At 45.6% G+C, this 19,553-nt stretch overlaps 1 protein-coding gene and 1 pseudogene across 2 annotated transcripts; both read right to left on the bottom strand.

The window, feature by feature from the left end:
- Positions 1–73: 73 nt before the first annotated feature.
- Positions 74–5,409, bottom strand: LOC136514209 (uncharacterized). Of its 2 annotated transcripts, none has more exons than XM_066508193.1 (10): positions 4,934–5,409; positions 4,705–4,825; positions 4,251–4,336; positions 3,596–4,010; positions 3,397–3,497; positions 3,246–3,312; positions 2,753–2,980; positions 1,544–1,984; positions 1,206–1,278; positions 74–995 (listed from the first exon to the last, which is right to left on the bottom strand). In XM_066508193.1, the coding sequence occupies exons 1-10, from the start codon at positions 5,314–5,316 to the stop codon at positions 751–753; spliced, it is 2,160 nt and encodes a 719-aa protein (XP_066364290.1). In that variant the 5' UTR covers positions 5,317–5,409; the 3' UTR covers positions 74–750. The 2 variants fall into 2 exon arrangements, with proteins under 2 accessions (XP_066364290.1, XP_066364295.1); XM_066508198.1 differs by having other exon boundaries at positions 3,596–4,007; positions 4,934–5,408.
- A 1,647-nt stretch (positions 5,410–7,056) lies between these two features.
- On the bottom strand, positions 7,057–18,111 carry LOC136513773 (large ribosomal subunit protein uL18-like; annotated as a pseudogene).
- Positions 18,112–19,553: the final 1,442 nt, after the last annotated feature.

The raw sequence follows: 19,553 nt of genomic DNA, 5'->3' as shown, positions 1-19,553 counted from the left end.
TAACACATTAAAAGTAACCCATCTTGCCAAGCAGCAACAGGGAATGTAAGCATGTATTCAGACCGCCAACAACAACAACAAAACATTTAAGTCCTAAACAAGTTAGATTAGGCTAGAGTTGAAACCCAACAGAAGCAAGGTTCATACACGTGAATAGTTGTCTTCCAAGCACTCCTATCTAAGGCTAAGTCTTTGGATATATTCCATTATTTCAAGTCTCCTTTTATTACCTCTGTCAAATCAACTTCGGTCTTGGTGCCTGATTGAGACCAATGTAATGTAAAACGTGCCGACTGAAACTGTTTACTGGATGGTGACCTTCTCTTTTCCGTGTCAACAAAAGGGCCAGGTCAACTTACATCATCACTAACAAAGTTGGCTACCAACCTGTGAACACCACGGTTTAACCCAGCGGTGACCACCTGCTTTGAAAGGCAAGGCTGACTCAAACACGAAATCGCGTTTAGTCGCTAGTCTTTGTCAAATCCACGGATCAATTTGACCGCAACAAAGCTGTTACTGGTAGTATAGTCAACAGTTCTAGATACGCAGTAACCAAGAGTCGTGATTACTGACAAGAAAACATGTTGCCTGCTGATAGCTTCAGAATGGGTTGGCCCGTGTACCGCGCTTTTCTGTACACAATTTGCGGCGTCTTTGTCGGAATGCTTCCAGAATCCAGATCACCTCCGAAGAAGGGAAAGAGTTAAGCTAACAATGAGAGAGCATATCTTTTTTTCAAAGCTTAATCTAGTATTCCACCCAGTTGACATCCAAATCCTTCAGCTTCAGGAGCCATTTCTGGGCATCTGGGGAAACATTGCCTTTATCAGGTTTCACCCCGTGCTTCTTTGCCATCTCAGATGGGGATTCAGACTGGCTCTCATCATCCAAGTCGCCTTGCCTTCTAGGACGTCTTAGTTTAAGAGAGAGAAGGCGTGAAACCTCCTGCACCCCACCCCATTTTTCCAATGCCCGAGCAATGTCGTAACGACCTACCAACAGAGCATGAAAATCATTTCAAAAGCCAGACAAGGAAACTTCATGACACGGTACCAATCTAACTTGCACGTCTAACCTGACAACAGGAGCATGTAATGATGGTATAAAGCTAAAGACACTTGTGCTAAAATGAATAAAACAGTAGCATGAAAGTGCCACAATACTTTTTTTTTCATTTTCCAACAATGGGCTACAGATATTACCTGCCCTCTCAAAAGATTTTCTACTTGGCATATAAGAAGGATCCATCCCCCAACTTTTCTGGAACCGGCTGATCTGTATATAGTGATCAGATACTGATGTCAAAAGTTGAAGAAAAATGTTGAATACAGCATATGATGTTATAAAATTCAATGGACAGAGTCACAGAGTGCTAGCTTTCATTCATACTCGAAATATAAGGGGACAAGTTTTAACTCTATTTGCAATATACAGCGCAAAACTATTCAGAGATTAAAAAACATGGTTATACCTGTATTCTTGTGCTAGAATGGATATCTGATAAGCACAGGAGGGAGCTAAAGATATATAGTATTATTACCTCTTCTTGCAAGTTCTCCAGATTATCCCAATAGCCTCTTGGTTTTCGATTTTTGTAAGAAAGAGAAAGGTTCATTATGCTGGCAATCTTCCGGAACCCACCCATACGTGTTATTGCCTTCTCAATATCCACCCTTCCATGAGACCGGAGATGCTTTCTCTTAGGCATGAAACCATACTGACCATACTCTGCAATGAAATTCTCAAGCTCTGATTTTAGGACCTCAATGTCCTTTTGCAACCCTGGGACTTTTGGTCTCTGCTTCATGGTACTGGATGAGCAAGACACAGATGCTTGCTCAGATTGGCTGCTTTCAGCATGATAAGCATCTGGGTCTATGGACACATCAGAATGAGCTGTGGAGTTGCTACCCTTGGCTCCAGCCTTTTCAATATAGTCACGGATTGCACACAAGTTTGATGGAAGATCTTCATATATGACCTGTAACAGATTGATGAAAATGAATAGCCTGCTTTACTATCTCTAAAGACATTAAACTTTATCAAAGCATTCAGCTGAAATAACCATCAAGGCACCACATACAATTAATCCAAGTAAGAGCACGAAAAAATCGGCCTATTGTCAAAAGCAAGTAAAAAATGTCAGAAACCATGATAAAATTTTTTGGTGTCCTAACTGCGACAGAATGTATCACCTGGAAATTTGAAGAGCTGAAGATACAACATGACTTGTAAAACAAATCCTGTTAAAATACCTTCATGTTTGTAATTTGGATATTTGAGAGGCGTAAGCCACCAAGAAAATGGAAAACCGATCCCTGTTAGGTTCTTTAGAGATAATTAAGTTTAAACCAACCAAATACGAAAATTTAACTATAATAAGCTTATACAGTGACGAAGCCAGAAAAAAATTTAGGAGGGGCTGAACAAAAGAATAGAGATTTTTTTATCTTTTCTTAACCTTAGCCCCTCCTACCTAATACATGTATGCATAAAATTTTAATGGAGGATTTAGGAAAACTCCACGTGCTCAGGATGGGTAGGGGGGGCTGAAGCCCCCCTAGCCCCACCGCTGGCTACGTCCCTGAGCTTATACCATCTGAGAAGGCATGAAGTATATACCCATTACCATGCAAAGCACTTGTATAACCAAAACAGAATACAGTGTGCACATAAAAGCCTACTTTAACCATCTTAAGCTAACAAGTAAAATGTTATATGAATTAAAGAAAATGCATATATGGCTTACCTCTTCAAGGATAGACTCAGAGAGAAAGGTGTCCCTATGCATCTTAGTCTCAACCATGTACTTCAACAGGGTGTGCTGATCCCCAAGTTGTTCTAAGCGCCATTTCCCTTTAAACGAGTAAAAATCACCCTCAACTTGTTCAAACCTGATCTCTTGCTCAAATTTTTCACGAAGATCCATAACAACACGGGCATGAAGGACCATATACAGCAGGCCTTTGCAACCCTCCTAGAAAAACGATTTCAAAAGATATAATGCTTGAAAAAGAAAACAAAGACTATCAGACTGAATTTACAGAACTTTTTTTCAGATGAGCACAATGAAAACAATCGAGTGAACCGAAACCAGGACACATGAGAAAACTGTGTCTGACTTCATGACTTTTTTATGCTGTGTAGTAAAAACAAAGGACAACCTAAGCCAGGCCTACTTCATATGTTCTAGTAAAAACAGTTAACAACAAAATATGACAGAAGAGAACCACATATTCTACCTGCATTATGCGGACCTTGTTATTATCACGAAGAACAATCCTACTGATAGCCAGGTTTGGTACGAATCTATCAAATGATTTTTGTTAGATCATACCTGTAATAAAATAAGAATGTGAACTCAAAAGATTGTGGAAAGATAGAACTACTTACTCGGGCAAATTCTCATATGCCGTGAGAACATTCCATACCTCTCGAACTGGTGCTTTCACAGTGATACTAGCAAAAACACACCTATGAGCCCCCTCATGTTCCTTCATGCACACCGTATCACAGGATAAGACAAAACTTCAATGCCCTTCCCTTGATGGCTAAGAATCCAATAAGTAATGATATAAGTTTAGTAAATTACCAACATGCCATCAAATCTTCGAAGATGGATCTCATCTACCACGCAAGGCCTATCAATTCTGCATACGTTTCCATATACACCCCATTTGCTAATCAATTCAGAAGCAGGTGATGGAAGCACACTGCTAACACCAGAAGTGGGAGGTGCTTCTTTGAACTTACTAGAAGAAGTATCAACTGTCGTACTATGTAATTTATCAAGCTGAGAAGAAGTAGATGATGGCTTCAAGTCCTCAACAGAGAATTTTCTCGAACCACAACTTTGATTTTCCAGATAAATCTTTTCAGCTCTACAAGCCAAGGCACCAAGATTTACAGGAAGATCAGACCTTATAATCTTTTCAAGAAATATAGCCGGGAAGTTAAATCTTGGTATCACATTAACTTCATACAGCAAAACTGCACTAGAGGACCTGCTAGCAGACAAAAACAAAATAGGGCATATTAGACTTAATCTCTTCTTTCGCTCACAAGAAGTTGGAGAGCTAGTCTGGTGCATCATGGGGCTAGTGATGAACTTAAGCTGGATGTTCATCAAAAGAAAAGCAATAAATAAGGTAGTATACTAGTATATAAGATACACGTACTTATGTCTTTATTGATTTACCTCCCATCCCACTTATCTGAGAAAAGAAAAATGATCATCAGATGCATACCTTGGACCAGATCTTAAGGACCATTTTCCTTCAAACTTCTTGAAGTCACCATCTACCATCGAGAAATGGAGTTCTCGCCCATTAATCTGAAAGCATAATCATGAACGAATAATCAAGTAAGGCAATATAACTTAATATAGAATAGAAAATGGAGGGGATCCATCATCGTTTTTCAGATTTGCTAAATCTAACTCATACAACTAAGAAATATATCAGAGAGAAACACAATGGCGCAGCTCCAAGCAAGAAGATCAACACATGCTGAAAAAACACAATGACCATCCCTGGTTGCATTCACACTCTCATGGACTGGCCAACTGATCATCCACTAGTACTTTTCAGTGGCATTTCACATAATGACATAACATTGTCGGCGATGTCAAATGTTGGATACTCCAAAACTGTTCCATTGCAATTTAGCAGTTAATGGAAGTCAATCTGCGACAGCACGTACGGAGTCATGGATTTCCTGGAGATCCAACACGACGCGCGCCTCAATGTGCCAGTACAACGCTTGCTGCAGGCCTCTCTGCTCCAGCCATATCCGCCCTTCATGCGGGCACGGAATCGTCCCACTGCAAGCAAGCACGAACAAAACGACCCCAATCAGACACCTTCAGAAGTCCCCACCATCAGTGCAATCACAGTTCAGACGCGACAAATCGAGACAAGAAAATGCGGACCTCTGGACGAGGTTGGGGATGAAGTCGGCGAGGCGCTCGTAGTCGGTGATGACCTGCCACAGGGTGTCGACGTCGGCGGCCACGGGCACGGACGCGAGCACCCGCCGCTCCCGCCACGACACCACGTCCACGTCGCACTTGACGCCGCGCGCCGACCCGGTGGGCCCGGCCTCCGACGCGCCCGCGCGCCCTCCGTGGTAGTGCTGGTGGTCGGCGCCCCAGTGGTCCCCGGTGGCGGCCGCGGCGGCGGCGGTGACGGAGCGCCGACCGGAAGGGGCCCGCGAGAGCGCGGCCGCCGCGGAACGGGGAGGCGCGCGCGCGCGAGGGCTAGGGCTCGGGATCCCCGGGAGGAAGGAGGCGGCGGGCGAGGCGAGAGTTCTCATCGCTCGTGCGCTCGAGTCGAGCCGGAGAGTCTACTTGGCCACTGGGAGTCGTGTTGTACCTGCCGAGGAAGGAGAAGGAGGCGCGCGCGGTGACCGGGGAGCCGTTCGCTGTCTCGAAGGACCGCCGGAGTCTCTGCCGAGTGGGACCTGCCGTATGGTCCCACATGTCGGTGGCGTGGCTTGGGTCGACGGCGACAAGCGATTGTTTCTGTTGCGACGGTGAGAGGCGAGTGGGGGATGTGTGGCGGGAAGGCGAGGAGGCACCGTAGCCACTCGTGGCGCGTGGGGGCAGGTCCCACGTGTCAGTATTGGTTTAGTTGGATGAATCTTCTGTGGGGTCGGGATGTTAGTGTGCGGCAGCCGGCAGCGGGCCGACGTGGCCCGTCCTGCGCCTCCCGTGCGGCGAAATCTTGGTAGCTCCCAGCCTGAGCCTGGACCAGGCCCAGTCGCTGCTTAGCACGCATGGACGGACATCGGGCGGGGTCGTCCAGTTGCAGACATAAACCGGCCGAATCCGGAGGCCCAGCCAAGCCAACAAATGGCGAGGAAATCCCGATCGTAGTCTCTATCTCTATTTGTTATAGCTGCAGATTCTTTATAGCTGCTTCGTCGATTTCAAACTGTTTATGTCCGACATGGTTTTTTAAACTGCTCTCACATGGGAAATTAGGTTGGCCACTGTTTACTTATGGAGCCACGAGGAAATCATGATTTTTTTTATTATAGAAATACAGTGCATGACATTTGAGGACTCCAAAATTATTCAAATGACATTATGAAAACAAAAAAACAAACAAATAGCTAGTGAACACTTAGCCGAGGAAAATTAAACCAACAAATAAAACCTATATTAGTTGTCGATCAATGGATGTGTGTCACTTCAATAATTCTATATTATGTCATCAGTGTCAGAGGCGGAACCAACAATTTTGATTAAGGGGTCACACAAATATGATCACATTTTTTAGCGTGATAAAATATACATAATTATATGTTTCAACAACTTTTTAAAAACTTGTACTTTATAACCAAAACCATAATATTTTAATACAAAATGAGTGAAATTGATATTTTTTGTGCTATAAATTCAAATATTTGTATAGCTATTATATGGAGTCTACTGCTCTCTCTCGCGCGCGGGGGGGGGGGGGGGGCACGGCCCCTGCCTGCCCCCTGGTTCCGCCAATGACCAGGGCATCATCACATTAGCCGGTACCGATGAATTGAAAATCACAAATCGAACCTTTTATCTGTATATAATGTAGAGTTCATATTATTTCTCACCATTGTTGACGACAATCCTTGTTCACCATTTGGTGGGACAACTACGGTGGGCACTTTGGGTTGCATATGGGCCAATTAGCCCTGCATTTATCCATTGTGTTTGTGTTATAACGCAACTCTTCTTCGTTTGGCCTTTTATATTCACTAGTCGATTACGCGCGCCCTCGCGCGCGCCGGCAAATCATCTGGTTAAGGCGCAGGTAAAAAATATGTTTAATCTCTGCATGAAAACAATACTATGAGTCTAATGTAGATATGTCATGCACAAAAACTGAAAGACTGGAGCCTTTTTTCTATGGTGTAGGACACATGCACTATGCATACTTTTGAAATCATGGCATTCTCTATGCGTGGTAATCACGAACTTACAACGCAAACTGTAGAACAGTGCCCTAAAACCTCAAGGGCACACAAAGCACTGTAAGCTAACACTGGTGATTAAGAATTTCCACACTACTAAAAACCTGACAACCGTAACATACCTGAAATCATTTCAATGTTACTTTGATATAGATAAGGTTCCTCCTTTCTAGCTTCGTTATTAACCTTTCTTTAATGTAATTTAGAGGCAGACATGTGAGTAGATTCTTTGGTTTAACTGTGGAGGAGTTGAGTTGGTTGAGCCTTTCAACGAGGCTGGCCTTCCTCTGCTCATATGTCAGCTTCTTGTGGTTGTACCTGAAAACACACAGAAGGTAAGGGCAGAGCAAACAATAGAATTATAGTGACCATATATAGTGTATAGATATAAAAAGTAAGGAGGGTAGCTACTATACCTGCTGTGCTCCTTTGGTGGCTGCTTGGTTGACTTGACCATGGAAGGATCAGCACCGATCGCAGCATGGACCTTCTTGTACAGAGCTTCCATGTCCTCAGCCTCAATTCCCTTCTGAATGTACTCACTGAAGTGAGGCTGGTACTTCTCTGGCTCCTCTTCAGCAAGTTTCTGGGACATAAAGAGCAGAAGAAATTAGTCAGCCTGTAGTCTAATAATGTCGTGATGTAGGACGGTCAACAATTTGTGAAATAAACTTACAAGGGAACAAAGGAAAAGAAAATGTGGTGTGATAAGCAGCAAGCACAACTCACCTTCATGTAGTCAGTAACACGGGCACCATAGATGTACTTGCGGTGGATATCAGCATCCAGCTGCTTGTGATCCTTCTTGAAACCAGCAAATCGCTTGTCACTGAGGAATATCCAGGCGACCATCCAAAGCTCCCTGCAGCAACAAAATACAGCAAATGTTAAAAAGCTCGGTCACCATAAGAGATGAGCTATACAGGAAGCTCATGAAAAGAAATGATTATTGTTGATGAGGTAACTACAAACAATCACCCCAATATAACATCATGATATCAGAAGGAAGATATACATATAGTGAGGAGAGGGAGCTGAGGGAAGAGGAGGGGGAGAAGGGAGAGAGTGCACCTCCGCCATGCACAACGGGCCAGATGCACCGGTGTGGGGCTACTCCAGCGATTAAGGCCGGCGAGCCAGATCCACACACGCGCCTGGCCTCGGCACTTGCAAGGAGAGCACGCACCAGCGACAAAAAGGGGGAAAAAGCGAGGACAGGGATAGCTCAGGCGATGGACGTCTGGGTGCTGCAGCTGGGGCCGTTGTGCTCCAAGCCAATGCCAGAGCGACAATGACCAGAGGTGGGTAATGGTAGATGGACAACCAGAACAGTGCAGGGCAAGCAGTGTAGCTGTAGATAAATTCGACACCTGATCAAAATTAAATAACACTCAAAAGGGATGTATCAAGAGTAAAGGCTCAATTTTACCCAATAGTAGAAGTAATCATACGGACACAAAGGGTGGTACTTGTCAGCATGATCATGCTTGTTAGCATACTTCAGAAGCCTGATCTCATCAAGGCTCTGATCGGAAAAAACTTTGCTATTTTTTATAATTTTAACACATACACTCATCCACGTGTGCCAATCATGTGCCCGGATGGCGATAAGGAACACAACTGAACACAAATATTGTGATACATGATAATGGCCAGCAATGACAGAACTGGGAACATGGAAATTCATGTCTTCTTCAACCTTTATCTAATAATCAACTTTTGTTCCACAATTCCTTATGGTTATTTCAGGGCACCACGAATGGTATATATATTACAATGAAGAAAGTTCAAGGGCCTACAGTGACATACAATGCAGGTACAGAAATAGAAGCTTGGCGGATAAAAGAACCATTTGCGAAAGCAATCAATATGTCTATGAAATAAACAGTTACATGCATGATGGGCTCATGTGTCAAATGCGAGGAGAGTAAATCAATACCTATGTTTATGCAAAGAAATAGCAAAGCCATGTCTACATAGTTTAAGATGAAGACAGTAGTACCGAGGTGAAGTCTTTAATTGTCAAAAATTTTCTGGAATGCCAAAGCATGAACTGAAGCCCAAGTTGGGTTGCATATACAACCAACAACAAATGGCACACATGGAGGCAAACATGCCATCGGTTAGAAATAGGATCACTCATGTCATCCAAAAGTAAGCGTCTTCCCTGATTCCTAAGGATGCGATCTAAAATTCAATATATGTTTATTCTGTCAAACGACAAAAGCAGAACCATGCCTACTTAGTTGTCACTTCCACCAGACTTAGCTCATGTTAGTACAGCTTTTTTTTTTGTATTTGCAAATAGGTATACTGTGATTATGAGGAAAAAAGAGATGAAAAGTGAGCGGTTGCAGTGTTGTACCTTCACTTAAGGAGCATAGGAGGCACCATGACGCCAATTTGAACGCACCATTGCTGCAAAGTATGGAGGCAAGGTTAATAGAACTGATATAAACACCATAGGAATTGCCAGGAATCAAGATCCAACATGCACCCAGGACAGAACCTCCAACTGAAGGAAGAATGGAGCAAGATCTCATCCAATCCTATAGCCTGTGCGGAAATTGATAGCCCGGATTCAATTCGTGACCTCTCAAGCAAAGGATTTAAACAAAAAAATGCCCAAGACGAACAGAAGCAGTAACGCTAGGTAAACCCAAAGTACATAATGGATAACCTCATGACCGAGGAACAAAACACATCGCTGAACAGAGCAGCAGGACAGTAATGAGGGCAAACGGCACGGGAACTCGGATCGAACTGACAGGACATATTTGAATGTACCTAACAGCACGATCACACGGAGTAAGACAAACAGAAACTAGCGATTCGCTAGGAAACATAAGCTAACAAAAGAAAGCACAGCGTGGTAACAAGCGACGAACCCGTTGTACAAAGGACAATTCTAAGCATAGGCACGGAATATACAACAAACATATGCATGCACACACAAACACATGGAATTCATCACTCAACGTGAGGAAACTGGTCAGAGGAAAATAAGCACCACCTGTACAGCAACCGGATAAGAAACAGGGCCCCCCTGCCGATGAGCAGCTCTCCACCACGGCACCACGCGACTGGCACCCGCGGGGCACCGGGATTCGGGAGGACGAGGACCGGAGGAGAGCTGCTGCCTGTGAATACGTTTTTTGTTCATAATGGTAGTATGAAGTATAAATGGTTACTGTAAGCAGTTATAATTTCATATAAATGAATACTTTAAGCAACTATAATGCTTTCAGCATCCACAGGTATGTATGCATTTTCTATCTACTATTATCATCATGAGCCATCGCTAGGCCTGAGACCGTAGCACTGAAATTAAGATGCTATAATTTTGCGTTACTTTTTTTAGCAGAAACCGATTTAACAGGTGTTCCTATCTCCTATGGGGCTAACTCACATAGTCACATGCCGAAGCTTTTTATAGAATGCATTGACCGCCTTTTGAATACGTTGCAGATAACATAGTTTGTTCGTATCAATGTCTCAAACCTGCAAACAATGTGCCTTCCAGATTAGTAATACATGTATAAGGTATGAGGGGAGACATTTTCAATTTTTTTCGAGAACAGAAATCGTATGTGCAAGCAAACTACATGCATACATATAGAAAACAGAATCAAGGGATCAGAGACATAAGGTGGCAAAGGAGCTGTAGGTTTTTTTAAGTTACCGTAGCAGGACCAAGCAAGGTCAGGGTGGACGAAATAGAGCAGAGGATGCAGCTAGACTAGCTTCGGTCGCGTCAACGGGGCCGTTGACGACGCAGGCGGGGTCGTGCTGCGCTGGGTGCGCCCGCGTCAGCGGAGGGCGCTTGCGCAGCCAATGCGGCCGTGGCGGGGCCGTAGCGGTGGCCGACGGCTGCATTGACGGCTGCCCGCGCTGGGGCGGCGTTCGATCCGGCCGCATGGAGTGCTCCCCGCACCGTTACGGCACCCGATCCGAGACGAGAAGGGAGAGGCAGCGACAGATCACTAGACGGAGAGGCACCTAGGGTTGCCTGTTGCACAGGAGCAGGCGCGCAACATCGGTAGGAGGCCGCGCGCGCCGGGGGGGGGCGGTGGGCCACGCGCGGCGGCTCGGCGTGGCGCCCCGACACCGCTTCGCGCGGTGCGCCGTCGGCACGGGTCCGGCTAGCCCGAGTCGAGGCGAGGGGGGAGGAGGAGGAGGGCGAGGGCGGCCGCAGCCGCGGGTCGGCGCCGGCGCGAGCCACAGTCGCCCTGGCGTCGCCCGTCGGGGGAGAGAGGGAAGAGGAGAGAGGATGGGGAAAGGAGAAGCGTGTAGAAGCTGAAGCAGGAGGCGCGAATATATTTGTTTGGCCGGATTCCGACGAGGAGCCGAAGAAGCCGAGCAGAAGCTGAGGAGAATCCGGAAAAGGCGAGTAGAAGCAGGGGAAACCGCTTACGACGAAATCCGCTTCAAGCCATCTGAGCCGTAAAACGCGAGATCGAACGGTTGAGAGAATTTGGGGCGACGTGGATGGCGTGGCTGGCGGCCAAACCTCGCTGCTTTGATAAGAAGAAATGCAACACTAGCGGTCTGTCCAAGTCAAAGGTTTACCACACTTTGTCGCATGGCAAAATACCAACACAATTTTGTTCTCATGTAATGTCATCGTGAAGTCGACCGATCTAGAATTATCGCTTGTTGTAGTAAGTGCAGCATGTTGTAACTGATAACGACGTGGTGCAATATATGAAGGTCATCAACATTTCACATAACAAAATATATAAAAATTATCATATGTTAAGACATGAGCATTTGTGTCAAATTTGACGTGTTTCACAAGGAAAAAAAATTAAGGCTTAATTTTATAGTCCATAGATGTTATATTACGCACGCATGTATGTCGGATACTGATCTAGGCATAGAAAAAAGGTCCGGCATGTCAAATTAATTGTTGTGATACAAAGGAAATTCTAGAAATTTTTCAATTTCTAAAGAAGTGCAAACTTATCTTTGGTGTATAGTAGACAATAGCTAGGTTTTTAGTTTCACATAGGTTCTTACCATGTGACTTTGTTTGTTTCAGTTTCACATCAAAATTTGGAGTTGTATTTTATTTATCTACCCTTCACGAAGACTCGTAATAGATGTTCCAAACATCATGATTGTATAGGTAACAATATAACACACACTAATACATATGTTATCGTCGTATTATGTTTTCTCGTTGCAACGCATAGACATTCACCTAGTATATATTAATTAATTATTACACACACATTTGGGCCTAATTAAGATGGAACTTCCAGAAAAATATATACTCTGTAGTAGAACAAAATAAACTGGGCTGCCACAAATTTGGGTCCACATCGAAATCACGAGTTGAACCTTTTATTTTTACATATATATAATGTGTTATCTCTCTCTCTCTCTCTCTCTCTCTCTCTCTCTCTCTCTCTCTATATATATATATATATATATATATATATATATATATATATATATATATATATATATATATATATATATATATATATATATATATATATGTGTGTGTGTGTGTTATGACAACCCTCCTTCCGTTTTGGTATGGGACAACTACGGTGGTGGGCACTTTGGGTTGCATACGGGGCAGTTAGTAGACCGCCTCCAACAACCGTGACCCAAAATACTAAGACACATTTGTTCTTTAGGTAGCGCTACATGTAAAAGGTTCGATACCCATTTTTGGTCTTCTCTGACAACACGATCCAAAAGATAACTCTTTTTTGCAAATGGGTCTCCAGGAGAGAGATACTCAGATTTGAGTTATGCCTCTTCTGATACCCAAAATGAGTTTTCTATATAGGTACTCTGTTGGAGGCTATAGGTATCCTGCTGGAGACCCATTTTGAGTTTAAGTATCCCAATAGGTCTCCTATTGGAGACAGCCTTAGCCCCGCATTTCTCCACGGTGTCATAGCACACCTCTTCTGCCCCTTTTTTCATCGTGCAGCAGTAGCAGTCTATCCATTTGAAAGCTGGACCGCACTTTGTCGCGCGACAAAACATCAACAAGAGCTTGTTCCCATGTAATGTCGCTGTGATATCGACCGCTGTAGAATTATCACTTGTTGTGGTAAGGGAAGCCTGTTGTAACTGATAACGACCTGATACAATATATTAAGGTCATTAACACTTCACATCAGTGGCGGAGCTGGCCAATTTGCACGCCTAGGGCCAGTGGGCCACTATGCGATTCCTTCCTGGTTGTGCCAGTGGGCTGCAAGCCGTAAGCAGGCCGGTAGGTAGCTGCTGAGCTTCAAACGCAGGCCTTCGCTGATGTGTTGATGGGCCAAGACTAGGGCATTTCATGGGAATAGCAACCTGGGCCATGGGAAAATTAAGAGGCTATAAAGGGAGATTTGGCCCACGCCTAGGGCCGTGGCCCTAGTGGCCCTAGGCCCAAATCCGCCCCTGCTTCACATAATAATAAATATATAAAATTATCATAGACATATGAACATCGTATGCGTTAATTAAATTTAACGTGTGTTTCAAAGGGAAAAAAGATAATTCTAAATTTTACCGTCCATAAATATTATATTACGCATGCATGCATGTCGATTGGATACTGATCTAGACATAGAAAAAAGGTCCAGCATGTCAAATTAATCGTGTTGTGGTACTTGGGCCATGCGCCCATGCATAAAACTTTTTTTTCGAAACAATATGACAGACTTTATTCAATTTACATCGTTCACAAGAAAAGCCGATCTTATCCCGTAGGGTCTAACCCAGGGTCGCCTTTTCCTCCCAACGGCACCGCCGGACGGGAGTCCACAAACAACGCCGTGAGGATTAGCAATTGATCGCTGCTGTCTCTAGCAGATCCTGTGCGGGTCTTTGAGCAAAATCAATCACCCATGCATAAAACTTGGTGACACCTGAAGTTAAATACTCAATCTATATTTAGTTTTGCTTTGGTTTGAACAAAACCAACAGCAACAAAAGGGTACGCCGTCTGACTTGCCGTTCATCTTCAAACTAAGTGGGACAAATATTCCCTCCCATTACAAAGTTAAAATGACTTTAAAATTTGGAACAAGTAACAATAATAGAAAACAAGGACCAGATGACTGAAAAGACCCTAACTAGCTAGTAGACCTATCTATTTACCCCTTGATGACGATTGTAGCTAGACTTACATTTTACATTGCCCTACCGCTGCATGCTGGAGCATAATAACAACCGACGAGATAGCCATCACGTGCACCATGACGTCGTAGAACTTCATGCTGGATCGATCGATCGGGGTATGTGTATTATCTATATATATCAAGAAGATCGATATATATATATGGTCGAGTTGTTGGGTCGTAAAGCAACGCAAGATCGATTTCCCGGCTTTGATGGATTGCATTTTTAGTTTGGTATAATAAAATAGGATAGTTAAAGGTAGTTTTAGATATAGAAATCTTTATTTATTTCTAAATCTAATTGATGCATGCATGATCTGTTTGATATGGTAAATCTTTGTATTTACAACTTTGGACATGGCATGATTTGTTGCCCTGTACGTGGCAGCTACATGGGCGTGTTTGGTTCCCAGCGACCATTAGCTGACATGCAACATATTTTAGCTTAGAAGGTCCTTTTAATTATATAACACAGTTTTAATCGAGTTAGCATAAGGCACATTTGAGTACATATGACTACATAATGTGTTAGTGTGTTACATATTTTAGACCACCAAAATTCAAGACTCAATTAATGTGTTAGCTACGACCGATCCTTTTCATGTTGTAATGTAACACATTTTTTAATTGATTGTGAAACATGACTTTTTTCATATGTAATTAATAATTTGTCTAAAATAAATTAGAATATATACAGTAACTTTTTCATACGTAAATAGACCAACCCAGATAAAAAAAGACGATCGGTTCTTACGCCTTGGGTTGCTGCTGCACGTGTGCGTTGTGCACCACGCACAAACAAAAGAAAGGAAAGGTTTGCTCCTGAGTAAAATCCCGGATGGAAGGGTCCCCTTATCGGTCGGTGATTATAGGATTTTGACAGATTTTTTGTTCTTTTTATTTGGTATTTATTTATTTTATTTTATTTATTTATAAAATCCAATAAATTAATGGCCCAAACTATTTTCAATTATCACCTCATAGTAAGTTATAAGTTATATGGATAGCCATCACGTGCCCCATGACGTCGTAGCACTTCATGCTGGAGCTGGATGACGTCGTATTACACCTCTCTTCTTTGCGTGTGTACGGATGCGTACGTGTGTGTGCGCGTGTGGTATGAGTGTGGCGTGCGTGAGTTGTGTGCGTCCAAAGTTGTATCCGATAAAAAAAAATCGAGCTGTGTATCTGTTAAGAAGATCTATGGTCGAGGTCGAGTTGTTGGGGGTCGTAAAAGCTGCGCAAGATCGAACTCTTAAGAAGATCTATGAGTTCTTTTTATTTGCATGATGAATTGCACGGCGGTATTTATAGGGCTGGGGCAGATTTCGTACGTGAATCTGCTAGAGATACGTACACATGGGAAGTAAATTCATAACTACACACGAACTGAAAAATACCAGATGCTGCGTGTGCTAGGGAGTGCGTGCAGTTGTCCATTACTGAAAATAAATAATTGCCTTGCTCGCAGGTCGGTAGTGACACCGGGGCCGGCACTGAAGTTGTCCATGGTGCATGGTGAAGAGGGGACAGAGCAAGTCTGTGGCCACTGTCCTGTCAGCAGCTCCCCTGCTTCTTCTCGCTGCTCTTGCTAACATGTCCGCGCCAGCCAACAATGTTTAAGGCCATAGGGGCATGTGGAAATTTCATGACAGACTTCTTCTCGCTGCTTTTTATGTGGGTGTGTTGTGGTCATGTGGAAATTTCATTTTGCAGCATGTTTAAGGCCAGCAGCAAGCTCAGTGCAATGTGTTAGGAATTGGATTATTCAGCTTGTTCGCTTGTTGGTTTCAGTCAGGGCTTATCAGCCAGCCAACAATGTTTTTCTCTCACAACAAACCAGCACCAGCCGAGCTTATCAGTCTAAAAACAAACCAGCGAACATGCCGATTCTAGGTTTAGGGGAAATTCGGGATACTGCAGTGCGCTGATCCGTGGCACGTTACGTGCATTATGCTATTATTACGCGTCTTCCTTTCCTACCAGCCTATCTCTATCTATGGCTCTGTTCGGCTGGCTAGAAAACGGCGGATGCTGATGCTGATAAAAACATTGTTATTTTGCTGAAACGGTACGGCTGATAAATTCAAGTGAACTAGGCCTAGTTATTTGGACCGGACCGGACCGGCGGTCGGACCGGTAAAAGACCGAACCAGAGACTATACCGGCTCGGTTCACTTAAAAGACCGTTCATGCAATCAGACCGCTAAAAACCGGTTGAACCGGCCGGTTTTTAAAGGAACCGGTGAACCGGCCGGTTCCATATCAAACCGTCCGGCTCTGGATTGGTGGCGTGTGTGCTCCCTTGCGTCGCCTCCTGGTGCCCGCCTGTGCAGCTGCCACTGGGCCCGCATGAGTGCTGCCGCCGCTGTGTGCGCTTGGAGCCTGGCGGCCTGTACAGTGCGCATACCTTGCCTCTGCATGTGCTGTTGATTTTTGTATTGCTAACGTCAGCTCATGTGTGTTGCCTTTTGAATTTCAAATTTTCATAACTTTTTTATATGATCTCTAAATTAAACAAATGATATATCCATTTTGACTATCTCAACGAGCTCTTTACAATGGTAAACTCTATTTTAGCATTTGAGATTGTTTTACAATAATGAATATTTGAATTACTATTAGATCTTTTTTGTACTAATTAATAAGTGTTCCATATACTATGTTTCTATGGGTATATTTTGGCATGTCCTATAAAAAAACTCTATAATACCAAAAAAATTGTGAACTTGTGGCTAGATTTGTTGGAAGTTGGTTATATAATTGTGTTTTTATCATCTTATCGGTATATATGTGACCAACTATATGTTGCTAATTATATGTTGTATATCATTATGTTGTACCGGTTCAAAGTATTTGTGGGCGGTCCAATTCATCCGGTCTAAAACAATTGAACCGGCGGTTCAACCGGTTCCTAACGGTTGGACCAGTGAACCAGTGAACCGACAGCCTCACCGGTTTAATGTCCGGTCCGGTCCTAATAACTGTGGAACTGGGCCTCTATCTCTTCTCTTCTCTTCTCTTCTCCTCCCTTCTCTACAGCTAAAAAAACTTACAGACCAATCGTTCACCGGCAGACGAAACACACCCACCACGCGATGATGTACCGGGCAGACAATCCGCGTGGTAAAAAAACCTCCGCACAATCTGCATCCCGGTCAAAAGAAATCCTCCGCACAGTCGGCCTCCAATCCCGCGGCGCTCACGTGCACGTCCCCTCGCGGTGTGGACCCGGACGCGCGGTGGAACCGGCCAATCAATCCCGCTCGCTCGCTCGCTCGCTTCCCCCGACGCTTGTCGCGGCACGCTCCCCGGACAAATTGCCTCCATCGGGAGATTTAGGGCATGTTTGGTTTCTTCCTGTCACATCGAATGTTTGATATATACATAGAGTATTAAATATAGACTAATTATGAAACTAATTGCACAACTTACGACTAATTTGGGAGACGAATCTTTTAAGCCTAATTAGTCCATGATTTGATAATGTGGTGCTACAGTAAACATGTGCTGGTGACGGATTAATTAGGCTTAAAAAATTCGTCTCGCAAATTAGCCTCCATCTATGTAATTGGTTTTATAATTAATCTATATTTAATGCTCCTTATTAATATCTAAACATTCGATGTGACATGAATTTTAGGAGCGACTAAAGAACCAAACACCCCTTAACTTTTTATCATTATAAGAATTGGCACCTCTGAGATCTCACTCTAACGGCTAGTAATACGAATTTGGCACGCAACGAAGAGAAGAGATACAGAATTACCACTTTTGCACTCGTGGCACGACAACGCGTCAGTTCAGGTGGGATCTGAGTCAGCATGGGGGTGGCAAATGACCGTGGCTGCCCCTGCCCGCTGCTGCTCCCACGACCCCTGCTGCCGGAGAAAATGATTGAGCTTGCCATGGCCGCCGTGCCGAGCCGCACCATCACCGCGACGCCGCCAAAACCGTAAATGGACGCGTGGCGGTGGAGACGACGGTGGAGGACGATGGAAGCAAGATTGCTACCCATGCCGAGGAAGGTGGCGCCGCCGCGGCATTGTCAGCAACGACGACGACATCCGCGCGCGGCAAGCAACTGTAGGGTGATGGCGTCGGGTGGAGGAACGCCGGGAGGCCAGCGGCGGCGGTGCAGGTGCTGCTGCGTTCCAGGTTGGCACGGCGGTTTCTGGCAGCAAGGGTGGTGGGGACGAGCTCGCCATGGCCGCTGGGGCCAAACTCGCTGGGGCCGTCTGCGTCAGCGTTGAACTCGCCATGGCCGCCGGGGACGAGCTCGCAGGGGCAGCCTGTGTCGGGGACGAGCTCCCCATGGCCACCGGCGTCGAGCTCGCCATGGCCGCGGGGGCCAAACTCGCTGGGGCTGTCTACGTCGGCGCTGAGCTCGCCATGGCAGCCGGGGACGAGCTCGTTGGGGCAGCCTACGTCGGGGACGAGCTCCCCATGGCCACCGGCGTCGAGCTCGCCATGGCCGTCGGGGCTGAACTCGCTGGGGCCATCTACGTCGGCGCTGAGCTCTCCATGGCCGCCGGGGACGAGCTCGCCGGGGCAGCCTGCGTCGGGGATGAGCTCCCATGGCCACCGGCGTCGAGCTCACCATGGCCGCTGGGGCCAAACTCGCTGGGTCTGTCTGTGTCGGCGCTGAGCTCGCCATGGCCGCTGGGGCCGAGCTCGCCCGCGGCCGTGCTGCGCTCGCCATGGCCGCCAGGACTGAGCTCGCCCGCACCTAGGACACTCTGGCTGACCTTGCTGGGGCAGTCTGTGTCGAGGATGAGCTCGCCGGGGCAGCATGCGTCGTGGGACGAGCTCGCCATGACCGAGGCCAAGCTCCCCATGGCCACCGGCATCGAGCTCGCCATGGCCGCCGGGGCCGCACTCGCTGGGGCCGTCTACGTCGGCGCTGAGCTCGCCATGGCCGCCGGGGCCGAGCTCGCCCGCGGCCGTGCTGCGCTCGCCAGGTCCGAGCTCGCCCCTCTCCCATGGCTAGAGCTCGAGTAGAGGCTGTGCTCACCTCTGCCAAGGCCTTGCGTGCGCGTACAGCGCGAGTAGAGCTCGCGCTCGCCGTCGGTGCCGAGCACACCCGCGCCGGCAAGCTTCCGTAGCGGCCACTGTGTCCACCTTCTTCTTCTTCTTCTTATGAGTGCACCGGCTGGGTTAGCAGCACAGGCCAGGGGCAGCCACGGTCATTTGCCACTCCCGTGCTGACTGAGATCCCATCCGAATTGACGCGCTGCCGTGCCACGAGTGCAAAAATGGTAATTCTGTATCTCTTATTTTCGTTGCATGTCAAATTCGTATTGCCAGCCGTTAAAGTGAGAGTTCAGCATGTGCCGATTCCGGTAAAAAGTTGAGACTTTTACCTCTGTATCATTATAAAAGATGGTTGTTTCCCACGTGCCACTAAAAAGTTGAGCCGCACCCAAGTGCTATCCACCTAAACTTTCTTGTCCCCCATGC

Source organism: Miscanthus floridulus, chromosome 2, assembly GCF_019320115.1.
Source record: "Miscanthus floridulus cultivar M001 chromosome 2, ASM1932011v1, whole genome shotgun sequence".
Lineage (NCBI taxonomy): Eukaryota > Viridiplantae > Streptophyta > Magnoliopsida > Poales > Poaceae > Miscanthus > Miscanthus floridulus.
The sequence above is the reverse complement of the archived record's forward strand: the minus strand, read 5'-3'. Positions and strand labels throughout refer to the sequence as shown.